This window comes from Montipora foliosa, chromosome 3 (genome assembly GCF_036669935.1).
Source record: "Montipora foliosa isolate CH-2021 chromosome 3, ASM3666993v2, whole genome shotgun sequence".
Lineage (NCBI taxonomy): Eukaryota > Metazoa > Cnidaria > Anthozoa > Scleractinia > Acroporidae > Montipora > Montipora foliosa.
In genome coordinates this window covers 7,249,041-7,261,540 of record NC_090871.1, presented here as the reverse complement: position 1 = coordinate 7,261,540, position 12,500 = coordinate 7,249,041, and the positions used below count along the sequence as shown (strand labels likewise).

General features: G+C 38.7%; 3 protein-coding genes across 3 annotated transcripts in view; 2 read left to right on the top strand and 1 right to left on the bottom strand.

The window, feature by feature from the left end:
* Nucleotides 1–5,464, top strand: part of LOC137996628 (cytochrome b-245 heavy chain-like) — a 21,283-nt gene extending 15,819 nt beyond the window's left edge. Inside the window, exons 18-19 of the mRNA XM_068842133.1 lie at nt 1–42; nt 1,703–5,464. The exon at nt 1–42 is cut by the window's left edge and continues 80 nt beyond it. Of these exons, the coding sequence (XP_068698234.1) occupies nt 1–42; nt 1,703–1,826 (166 nt within the window). The 3' untranslated portion in view covers nt 1,827–5,464. The remainder of the gene's footprint in view (nt 43–1,702) is intronic.
* LOC137996629 (polyubiquitin-C) lies at nt 5,057–6,674 on the bottom strand. The gene has a single exon (XM_068842134.1). It carries the CDS (start codon nt 6,596–6,598, stop codon nt 5,225–5,227), a length of 1,374 nt encoding a protein of 457 aa, XP_068698235.1. The 5' UTR covers nt 6,599–6,674; the 3' UTR covers nt 5,057–5,224.
* A 941-nt stretch (nt 6,675–7,615) lies between these two features.
* The window catches only part of LOC137996626 (cleavage stimulation factor subunit 2-like), a 22,918-nt gene continuing 18,033 nt past the window's right edge, over nt 7,616–12,500 (top strand). Inside the window, exon 1 of the mRNA XM_068842132.1 lies at nt 7,616–7,763. Coding sequence (XP_068698233.1) covers nt 7,670–7,763 — 94 coding nt within the window. The 5' untranslated portion in view covers nt 7,616–7,669. The remainder of the gene's footprint in view (nt 7,764–12,500) is intronic.

Below are 12,500 nucleotides of genomic sequence, written 5' to 3'. Positions count from 1 at the left end.
GTGGAATGATATATTTAAGAGCATTGCAAGCAGTCACAAAGGGTAAGAGGAATAGCTAATTACAAGAAAGAGAAAATTAATTTTTGAGTTAAATTACTTGTCAATAAGTTACTGTGATAAATAGTTAGTTACTTAAACACGAAGTTGTACTATAGAAGGCGTGGTACCCATAGGTACATGCAAATGATTTATCAATCAACCGTGGATGCAACCGAGCTCTGACTGATAATTTGTGCAATAAAAACCCCCTTACAGCAAAGCAATCTGTCCATAATAAGTCATTCTTTTTTTAAAATCCCGGTCCCTTAATTTTTCTCACCCTAGAAATGGCTTTTAGGGCTTCCGTATCTGTGTTGCTGTTTGTTGATCACTATCTTGGATAAGTACATGTAATCAGTCATGCTTGAATGAATTCAAACAAAAGCAGTGCGTGAAGCGACCCATTCTATAGTGCATTTTTGTGTTTTATATAATTGGCAGCGTAGCTCCTTCCCCAGTCTTTTTCTGAGGGCCTGAGGGGGTGGCTGTGCACAGGCTGATAAAATTAATATTGCTCACCATCTTGTAACTGCTGTAGATACTAGATTTGGTGCAACCACAGAAAAAGGATCTTTAGGGGTTGTATTTGAAACTAGTTTGCAGTAGTAGCAAGAGGGGCCTGATGGGGTGGCTGTGCACTGGCTAATAGAAATATTGCTCACCGTCTTGTAACTACCGTAGATACTAGATTTGTTGCAACCACAGAAAAAGGATCTTTAGGGGTTGTATTTGAAACTAGTTTGCAGTCGTACCAAGAGGTGACGTGACGTCACAACAAGTACATCAAGGTGACAGACATGGCATGACTGGGTTGTCCAGGGACATTCACTAATTAACTGCAGTGGGTGCCTCTAGAAAGTAACACTCCATCACAACTAGCAATAACCAGCACAACAACTTTTGTTATTGAAATCCATTGGATAGAGAGGAGCTTCGTTCAGGAGTAAATTACATGTATTGTATTGGCAGATGAATCCAGAGGTACCCTTCGAGCATTTTGTTTTTGCTGTTGCTTCAGTCTGTTTTTTCTTGCCTTGACTGCTGTTTTTTTATTTTCCCTGTAAAAAAAACATCACTTCTACCAGGAAATGATTCCTTTTTCTGTTTACTGCATACTACTATGATATGTATTACAGTAACTGTAGAAAGGACTAACTTAAAATGCATCATATTTTGTGATTGGTTAAATGATGACCTGCCAGCAGCTAGTCGAACTGCATAGTGTGGGAAAGGGCTTGTCATTTTGCAGGTAACAACAGCATATGCACAAAAAGGAAAGTAATAATATTATTATTTGTTATTGTTTCATGGCTGCAGTTTTTATCACACAAAAAGAAAATAACATCAGTAAATACAGCTGCTGCAAAAAGACAAGTAAAACTAAAGCGACAAGTTAACCTCATCTAGAAGGGTAATCCAGATGGAAACACAAAAAAATGACCCTGTAAAATTTACTTGTTTGTGTTAACATGCTTGCTTCATGAGCTAATCATCCTGGGTTTTTATCCAAGAACTACCAACCACCCTGCTAAATGCCACTCTTTTTCCATGGTCAAAAAAGTTTGAGCATGAAATTATCTTGTTCATCAGTAACTATATGCCATCTTTAAACTTTCTAAACTACCCTAAAGCATAATATGAAACATTTCTCCTTTCTTTTTAGGACGGAAATTGGAGTATTCTTTTGCGGACCCAGTGGTTTGTCTCATGTTCTTCACAAAATGTCAAATCAATACAGCAACCCACTTACTGGTGTCAAGTTCTGCTACAACAAAGAAAATTTCTAGAAATTAGATGCCTACTTCAAAAGTACTTTTGTGCGGTTTTATGAACATGCAGGAAAAGCAGATCTCAACAAAAATCCAAAAAGAAAATAGGCGGTAACCACACATTTTTCAAAGATAATTAGGTAATCAACAATATTAGCAAAAAGCTTTAAAATACAAAGCAACGTATGGTGTTCCTTTCCAAATTAAAGCTTAATTATCTCTGAAGAATGCATGGTTACCCCCAATTTTCTTTTTGGATACCAAGAGCACTTGCTAAGTTCTGCTTTCTCCGTATAAATCTAAACCGCGCAAAAATATCCCCGCATTAGTAGGCACTACCGATAGGAAATCTGAGTATCTGGAGATCAGTAAAACGTATGCGCAATAACAATAGTAGGCACCGTCTGTAAAACAGTGAAATTTTATTGCTGGTTAAAAACCAAGAATGGCTGGTATTTGCTACCTGGTAATTTCCTACAATATCCTAAATATTTGAACTGTGTGGTTTTATGGATAAACAAATTAGTGACTTTTTGTATGTTAGGTTTTTTTTCAATGGCATCAAAATCTGCAAACTGGTGACTGCATAGACCCTTTGCATAAATGGTGCCCAAATTTTAATAACAATACTTGATACATCCTTAGCCTCACATTCATGAGAAAAATCCTTTGTCTTGAAACATAAACACGAGGCTAAGGATGTATCAAGTATTGTTATTCAAATTTGGGTGCCATTTATGCAAAGGGTCTATGGTCCACAGTTGTTTCACCAAAAAATACACAAACCCTTTCAGTTGCCTTCATTCAGTTGCTTTCTATTGTAAGAATAAGTTGCAGAATATTTAAGAAGGGTCACGTGACAGCTGTCACGAGGGCAAAATTCAATGTGACCGACTCGCTGCCCAAACCAAAAAGAAAAGGCTAAACAAAAGAAACTACAAAAACAGGAGTGCTAGGACAGTTTCAGAACCATATTTCAAGAGCTGCTGTGCTGCCCATTAATTACTGTTTATATTTCTCAGAATTTGACTGCAATGTGACAAAATGACCAAAGTATTAAAACAGGCTAATCTTGTGGATTTGCATACAGCCCTTCCAACAACATTTTTAATCACTTAATAATATAATGTAATTTTAAACAATTTTTTGTTGGATGAGGTTTTTGTGATAAATAATTATAATGTTGAGGGAAGTGGAATCTGGAATACATCTTGATCTGGCAAAAGCAGAATTCACAACCAAACAAGGAAAAAGATACCAGTATACGAATTTGAAACAACTTAAGGTTGCGTTGGCCAATAATGCACAAAGTACTGAACCTACCATCAACTGAATGATCATGCGTTTCCGATAATATTGTTGTATATTGTTCTGGGGCTGGATTATTCCCATGCCAGAATTAATTAAGCGTAGGTTGCGTTATAGGTTCTTAGCCTGCTTAGTGAATTTGCCCTATTTGATAATACAACCCACAACAAAATACTGTATTCATCTTTTCTACTGCTCAGTTATTTTGTACATAGGAACTCACTGGATCTCTCAAACACTTTTTTAGAAAGGAAAATACTGTGAAAGCTACATGTATGCTACCCAAGACAGACAGTGTTCATGTAAAATTGGTTAAAAAAAAAAAAAATGAGCACACATACCTAAATATCACAGAGCACTTGTAAAATAAGATAAAATAATTTGGATTAAAATTGAATTTTGCACAGATTGTTGTTAATTAATGACTATGAAGTACATAAGTAATATTGAAAATAGAAGGAACATTCTTACTGCGTGGTTGGTTTTTCCTTGATTAATTGCTAGCTTGAAGCCTCAAGGTCTTGTTTTGTGTTCATGCTTACAGTATGCTGGGGTTGATTGTACAGGACCAGTCAATCAATTCACAACTCGATCTCCAGACAAAATTTCAAACAAAGATGCGATCTGAACCACGAAATGACATGATTGGGGGAGCAGGTACCCCACCAATGTGACCAGGATTAATTCCCAGACTCATCTGAGAGATTTTTCTCCAAGTACTCTGTTTCCCCCTCTCTTCAAAAACCAATGTTTTATTTCATTTCTGTGTTCAGTGCCCCAGCACCAGAAGACTTGAGTGACACTTAAATTAATAAAGTTCATTAGCAAATACTAAAACAGTGGATAGCTTTGAACGCGCACGCTGATTGGCTACTCAAACTCCAAGCAATGTGCACCTGAAAATGTTGTAATCTTTTCAGAAATAAATGAATAGACCAATTTGGCCGACTCAGTGTTGTACCCAATTCAAATCTTTTGGGAATAAAACGTTTTGTTCCAAGTATTTCCATATCATTTAAATGTGAAGGCTTCATTGTCATGCAAATTCACCACACAAAGAATCTTTTACCCTGAGAGATTTGAATTGGGTACAACATGGAGTTAGCCAAATTGGTCTATTCAAATCATCTTTTTATGCTATATTCTCACTGTTTTGGTACTAAACAACTACAATTCACCTCAGTGTCAGTGGCTAGTTAACAACTGTTCACCGAAGTGGAGGTGGCTAGTTGTTTTAGTATATACTAAAACAGTGAGATAATATACAGCACAAAAAATTAATTTAAATGTTTTCTTCACTTGTCCCGAATCCAATCGGGACGCCATTTTTTCCCAGAGTTGCTCTGAGGTAAATAGCACAGGATATTTGGGAGTTTGACGAGCTAATCAGCGCCCAGGTTCAACGCTATCCACTGTTTTAGTATATACTAATGGTGGATATTTACCTCGCCACTTCTTGGTTCGGCAAATATCCACCGCAAGCCACATCCACTTTGGTGAATACCTGCTAATTACCCTTTAAAAGTGTCCTGATTTGGTACTTTTTAGTTGGTACAACAGTTGGCAAACTGGGCAGGAAGTTTAATTTTACTTCTCATTTGCTTTGTTGAAGTCTCTTTCTGGACATCAAAGGGTTAAAGGAACTGTATTATGGGATTTGGGAATGGCAAATTGACAAAATATTGTTTAGTTTGATGTAACTCCTGTTAAGATGGCAGTTGGCATTGGCCAACACTCAGAATGCAAGTTCTTTCCCCGTAAGAAAAAAGGCCAAAAATTATCTTTTCTGCTTGCCAAAGACTAACCCAGTAATAATTTATTTAACTGTACATACTTTTCAATACCAATTTCTTTGAAATCACTTTTTGATTTACTGTCAATCAATAAGAAAAAGTGGACATTCTATCTCTGAGAATCAAACCAACACCAGTACTGCTATGTCAGAGCAAAACTACTTTAATGAACCTGTTCAGTATCCCTAGTTTACAATTTTTGGCTTAATTAGGACCACAATAAAACAAACTGGAAGAAACGAAAACTAGAAATCTTATGCAACCGAGTTTAGTGCTTACTTCTTGAGTACATAATTTCGAGAAAAAGTTCAGTGTTCACTGTCCACCTCGCAGACGCAACACCAAGTGAAGAGTGGATTCTTTCTGGATGTTGTAGTCACTGAGGGTGCGACCATCCTCCAACTGCTTACCAGCAAAGATCAACCTCTGTTGGTCGGGTGGGATGCCTTCTTTGTCCTGGATTTTGGTTTTGACGTTCTCGATGGAGTCGCTGGGTTCAACTTCCAGGGTGATGGTTTTTCCAGTCAGGGTCTTCACAAAGATCTGCATACCACCTCTCAAGCGAAGAACCAGGTGAAGGGTGGATTCTTTCTGGATGTTGTAGTCGCTCAGGGTACGACCATCCTCCAACTGCTTGCCAGCAAAAATCAACCTCTGTTGGTCGGGTGGGATGCCTTCTTTGTCTTGGATTTTGGTTTTCACGTTCTCGATGGAATCGCTGGGTTCCACTTCAAGGGTGATGGTTTTCCCGGTCAAGGTTTTAACGAAAATCTGCATACCACCTCTCAGGCGAAGAACCAGGTGAAGGGTGGATTCTTTCTGGATATTGTAGTCACTTAGAGTGCGACCATCTTCCAACTGCTTGCCAGCGAAAATCAACCTCTGTTGATCTGGAGGGATTCCCTCTTTGTCTTGAATCTTTGTCTTCACGTTTTCGATGGAGTCGCTCGGCTCGACCTCAAGCGTGATAGTTTTTCCGGTCAGGGTTTTGACGAAAATCTGCATGCCGCCACGTAAACGCAACACAAGATGAAGAGTTGATTCTTTCTGAATATTGTAGTCGCTCAGCGTACGGCCATCTTCTAATTGCTTGCCGGCGAAAATCAGTCGCTGTTGGTCGGGCGGAATACCTTCTTTGTCTTGAATCTTTGTTTTCACGTTTTCAATGGAGTCGCTCGGCTCAACTTCGAGAGTGATGGTCTTTCCCGTCAAGGTTTTGACGAAAATCTGCATTCCACCTCTCAGGCGAAGCACCAGATGAAGAGTTGACTCTTTCTGGATGTTATAGTCACTCAAAGTGCGGCCGTCTTCCAACTGCTTTCCAGCGAAAATCAGTCGCTGTTGGTCGGGCGGGATGCCTTCTTTGTCCTGAATCTTTGTTTTCACATTTTCAATGGAGTCGCTCGGCTCAACTTCGAGAGTGATGGTCTTTCCCGTCAAGGTTTTGACGAAAATCTGCATTCCACCTCTCAGGCGAAGCACCAGATGAAGAGTGGATTCTTTCTGGATGTTGTAGTCGCTCAAAGTGCGGCCGTCTTCCAACTGCTTTCCAGCGAAAATCAGTCGCTGTTGGTCTGGCGGAATGCCTTCCTTATCCTGAATCTTGGTCTTCACATTCTCGATACTGTCACTTGGTTCCACTTCAAGGGTAATAGTTTTACCTGTGAGGGTCTTGACGAAGATCTGCATGATGATTTGAGATTGAAAATTGCTTTTTGCACGCCAATAAACGACACTAAAACTGCTCGCTCGAAACTTGAGAAGAAATGGCGTCGAAGGAATAGGGCGCTTTCTTTATGACCAAATACTACGATCTGATTGGCTAAAAATTCTGCGTGCTCATGCTTAATTCGCCTCCTACCATTGTGATGTCATAATAACCTTGATAAGAAAATAGAAATTAATCACAACCGTATCCAGAAGTCATATCGCAATTTTGCTGTTAGTTTTTGCAAAAAACCACCGTTCATGGACATCCTTTAAGTATAAACGTTATGCTTTTCATTTGTATCGTATGAAAGTGGTATTTCTTCACTTTTTTGTGGCTGTTTATGGATGCATCTGTATTGTTGTATTTTTAGAGTCTCTATTGATGCTCCACTTCTCGAAACATCTGCGCATCTCAGCGTTTCACACGCGTCATATTGCGTCACGTACTTGATATGCTGTGCTGGCATGAAAGTGTAACATGAACGCAGCAAATTATTGTTTCGTCTTGTCACGAGCTATATTTGATATTGATGGTTCTCATCTTTCCCGGTTCTAAGTTCACGCGAGAGGGGACGAGGGGCTCACGTACCAAGAACTGTTTTTTTAATTTTCTTATGGACCCCAATTCGTTTGGTTATTGTGAAATTAAATCTGTTGTCTTCACGAAGAAAGGCAGCGACAATTAGCGAAAAAAATCATGTATTAGATCTTTGAACATCGCAAGATAAAAATCAAGAAGATATCGGTTTGATTCTGTTATTTCCGGCAATGATGAACAGCGAGAGTTGATGTCTTGCGTAACGGCCAAATTTTTGCATTCAGTTTCGCATATTTTTGGACGACAACAAGGTGTTTCATATGAAGTTAGAGCCATCCTCTTCTTTGGGTATTTTTTGTTTCGTTGTTTTTAAATTAGGAAAGTTATTCCTTTCGATTTTCTACACTTCCTTTTGTTGTTCTTTCAATGAGGTAGTCACGAGTGTCACGCAATCGCAGGGTTGTCTAGCCTTAGAATATCCCAGAGCGAATTGTGGGTAGTTCGAGAACAAAATGGCGGCGACCTTGGCTGGTCTTCCACAAGCGCAGAATCAAAGCAAACAGCAAGGAAACGTTGCTTCGGATCGATCCCTACGCTCCGTCTTTGGTTCGTAATACTTAAAATGCCATATAATTTCTTGGGTTTACTGAACGGTTACGCGATAAATATATTAATAGCAGATATTTCATTGATCATGTCCTCTCACTTTCTGGCAAAAGTTCACTTAAACGTGGTCGAACCTGTTGCGTTTCTCAGATGATTGAGAGCTAATTCATTTTTGTAGGCTATACTATGTTGATTTTAGGTTATTATGTAAAGTGTGTAACGTACGTAGGGACATGTAACTGACTTCACCTTTCGTTATGTATGTAAACTGCCAACTAGGGCTCGAGTGGCTTTTGATACTGTCAGGGATGGCACTAGGATTTTTCAGATTTTTCCAGATTTACAACCCACGTAGCAATCTCCTGGCTAATCTGCCCCTCAGAAAACCACATACGACTCCATTCCTTAACCACTTCAAAATGGTCAAGTGTTGGGTCGGAATCTATGCTGTCATAATGCAAGTCATTATTAAGCTGCCCTAGTATCTTATTTTGGTATTCTTGTTGACTGAGGACAACGAACCTAGAACCTTTATCTTGAATTCTTATAACATTTTCACTAGATTTAAGAGACCTTAAAGCTAACCTTTCTTCTCTCATAAGTTTGTCCTTGGCAGTTCTTAGATTAGCAGGCTTAATGATGTCGTTCTTCACATTGTTGAGGAACACTTCTACCTCCGGGAAACTGGATTTTGGAGGCATCCATTGGGAAGCTGATGGAATCGCTGGAAATCGGTCGTCCACCACACGGGGGTTCAGAGATGTAGCTAAAGTTTTTAGCAGGCGGGAATGTAGCAATGATAGGCGGGTATTTGGGCCGAAGGCCCACCCTAGCGTGCCTTTGGCATGCTATACCTAGGGGGGTCCGGGGGCATGCCCCCCCGGGAAATTTTGAAAATGCATACTCTCGGAGATGCATTTTCCTTGATTTTGGGGGCAAAATCAAGGGCATTCAGGACAGACTTTTATCAGGTAACATTTGTTTAAATTTTTCCGGTAATTCAGCTTCTTTCAGCAATGTCAGTTGGTTCCTTAGAAGTTAGCGTGTTTCTTTCGGTAGACTTAAAAAATTTCATGATACCAACGGCCTCAGAATCATTTTTCTTTCTTTTTCCCGACATTATAAAGCAATAATATTTCAACCGTCAGAGATAAGCAATTCGGCATTCATTATTTCGCATACATGAAATACAAATACCGCTGCCCATTGAGCCTGCAAAATGGACGATGAAATGCAAATGATGCGATCGTCGCACTAAATGGAGTGTTTACAATCCTTTCAGTTCAGGTAAGACAGCAATGAAGGTGTAAACAAACAAAATAAATAAATAAAAATCTTCTGACAATATTTAAAAACATCTTGGAGAAAGAAGAAGTGCTTTACAGCCGGAAAAATCGCGTTCACAGCCGGGTAATTTTCCCGGCTTCCGGCTATTATCTACATCCCTGGGGTTGTCTTCAGCATTTCTGCCGTGGAAGAAAACGGCAAGGTGGATTCTCCTTTCAAATTTATACATGTCATCAGTCACCTTTTGCCAATTGCCTCAAACCTCTTTCACAGAGTCTTCCATCCTTTGTGAAGGATTCCACGGATTTTATCAACAAATTAGAAGATTTGAATGCAAAAGGCCCATTCCCTGAGGGGTCCCTCCTTGTGTCTTGGGATGTAGTGTCAATGTTTCCAAACATTGACAACAATCTAGGTATTTCAGCAGTTAGAAAGGCACTTAATTCTAGATCTGATAACATTCCTTCCACTGATTGCTTAGTTGAAGCCGTTGAAATTCGTCTCAGGGTAAATAATTGCCAGTTTGCTGGTCAGAGCTTTGTTCAAAAACACGGTACGGCCATGGGACCGAAAAACGCCTGCAGTTATGCAGATCTAGCAATGGGCATCATCGACGAGAAAGCCAAATTTGAGGGTAGCTTGAGACCTATGCTTTGGTGGAGATACAGGGACGATATTTTTGACCTCTGGACTCAGGGTTTACCTAAATTATTGGAATTCACTGATTACATCAATGATTTGTACCCTACTATTAAATTCGAATTGGTTTACTCCGAAAGTCATTTGAATGTCCTTGATCTCACGTTGCATTTTTGTAACGGGTTTATTAGCACTGATGTTTATGCTAAACCCACCGATAGCCACCTCTATCTACCTTTTTCGAGTTCACATCCCTCACATTGCAAAAGAGCAGTCCCCTTTGGGGTAGCTTTAAGAATCAAGCGCAATTGTTCTACCAACGACTTTCTTCAAAATAGGTGTAAGGAATACAAAGGATATTTGAAATCTCAAAATTATCCGGCGGAGCTTGTCGATAAACAGTTCGACGAAGCTCTCAGTATATCAAGATCTGAACTTTTGAGCAAAAAGGTCAAACCAGATAAGAAAGTTTTTCCACTGGTGCTTGACTACAATCCAATTTTGCCAGATATCCAAAAAGTCATTAAAAATCACTTTCATCTATTGCAATCTTCACCAGAAGTCAAAGAAATTTTTCCGTCCAAGTCAATTTTTCCCGCTTATCGTAGAACAAAAAATCTTAAGGAGTTGTTAGCGCCATCCAAATTTCAGGTAACCTCTTGTAGAAATCAAAGAGAAGAAAATGGGGGTTGTTCAAAATGCAATAAGAAATGCGATCTTTGTAAAAATTATTTAATTCAAGCTTCAAAATTTCAAAGTTCAGCTACTGGTCGTCATTATTCCATTCAACGAAAACTTTCTTGTTCATCGCAAAATGTTATTTATTTGGCCACTTGTGCCAAATGCAACCTGCAATATGTGGGCTCCACCTCGACTGAATTTAAAGTAAGATTCCGTAACCACAAGTCGAACATGCTGAAGAACAAAAGAACTTGTGAATTGGCTATCCACTATAATAACTCTGAACATGAAATTTCACAAATCAATTTCATCATTATCGAACAAATTAGGTCTTTTGAAAATTCTTTACATCTTGAACAATTGTTACTCACTAGGGAGGCCTATTGGACTGCGCAATTATTTACCCTTAATCCTCATGGTCTTAATAAAAGGCAGGAATCTAGATCGAAACACCGCATTAATTACTACAATTGAGTAGTTTTGAGTTGACATTTTCCCAATATGATGCATTTTTATCGATATGTCACCTATAGTTCTTTATTTGTTTTTGATTGTTAAATCTATGTCACCTTGGAGTTTAGACCTTTGTTATAGTTCTTTGTCTTTGATTGTCAAATCCATGTCACCTTGTAGCTTTGACCTTTGTTTTGTTTCGTTTCCTTAATTTCAATATTTCTGCTCTGTATATATAAGCTGCTGTTTTTGTGATTTGCACTCATTGTAAATAGTTTTTTTAGTTTTTAATTTTTAACCTGAAGAAGGCCGAACGGCCGAAACGTCGTATTAAACATCGTCCAGAACAGTCAAGAGTTTGTCTCTTCGTTGCTTTTCCTTACGTACACTTAACTATATATATACATATTTATAAATGAATGAATAATCAGGACACGATCATACTTTTGCCTCTGGTTTTCATACAGGTCTGTTTCGTACAGGACGGTTAGTTTGTCCTGCACTCATCAGTGTGTAACCAAGAGTGATTTTATTCGTTGAAGATTACCGCTTTTTAGTCATACATGGCCGTTCATGCTGCACGCTCCTATTTACCTAACGTTCTTCAATAGGTATTTCTCATTATGTCTACATTTACTAATCAACTCGTTGCGCTTATTGAGTGTTGCTGTTTGCGGCTGGCATATGATGTAATATTTTTCAGCTATGCATAGATTACAACGTTTTGTCGCGTTAGTATAATGCGAGGCGTGACAAAGAATTTTCCACGAAATTGTGTAGTCGGTGTTGCTGTCCTTTAATTGCCAAATGTATTTGCTCAGTTCAGTTGAGTTGCTCTTCGCTCTTGCTTTAAACGATGCTTTATGGTTTGCGAACCTTGCTTTGAAATCAGTTGCTGTGAGTCCTACGTACTTTTCTTCCTTTTCGCTGGTCTTCACCGTTGCCTGATACACGATGTCTCTTGAGAGGCATTTTCCTTGTAATGGGCACGTGGTATTCCTCGGACAATTGCATTCCTTCAGGACATTATCTTTGCTGCCTTTTGCCAATTTTCTTTTGTTATTTCCTTCGATGATTGTTCTTACGTTTGGCATACAACTGTAGGATAGTTTTATTGTGTTCTTGTTGAAGATCTTGTGTAATTTATTGCTTTTCGGAAAGCATTTACGGATAATGTTCAGGAACTCTCTCCCCACATTGGTTTTATATATATATATATATATGTAATAAGGAAATAACTTCTTGAGGCATATATGTTTCTAATCGGTTTTATACTTCAAACGTTTCGCCGTTTAGAGCTTCGTCAGTGAATGAAGATTATGAGTACAAGATTGCTTTATGTAAAAAAAAAAACTTAGTACAATGGCTATCGAGGCATGGCTACACCTTTCTTCTTCTCATCATATATATATATATATATATATACGTAGACTTGAACTAGGTCAAAAACATTTATTTGCTACTCCGAGTTTCATGCTTCTCACGAAGCAATCATCAGGCAACTGCCAAAAAGAAGGAATACATGGTGTTTTACAGTGATTTTGAAAATAACGGTAGCAATTCACTATAGGCTGGGGTGCATAGCAACGGTTAAACAATACAAACTGTTTCCAGTGAGCTGCTAAAAATAAGCCTTAAATAATTACGCTATTGAGAAGGAATTTCTTTGCATGTCTG

Excerpts from the sequence above, each read along its gene's own strand:
- LOC137996629 (XM_068842134.1), bottom strand. The coding sequence starts at position 6,598 with ATGCAGATCTTCGTCAAGACCCTCACAGGTAAAACTATTACCCTTGAA.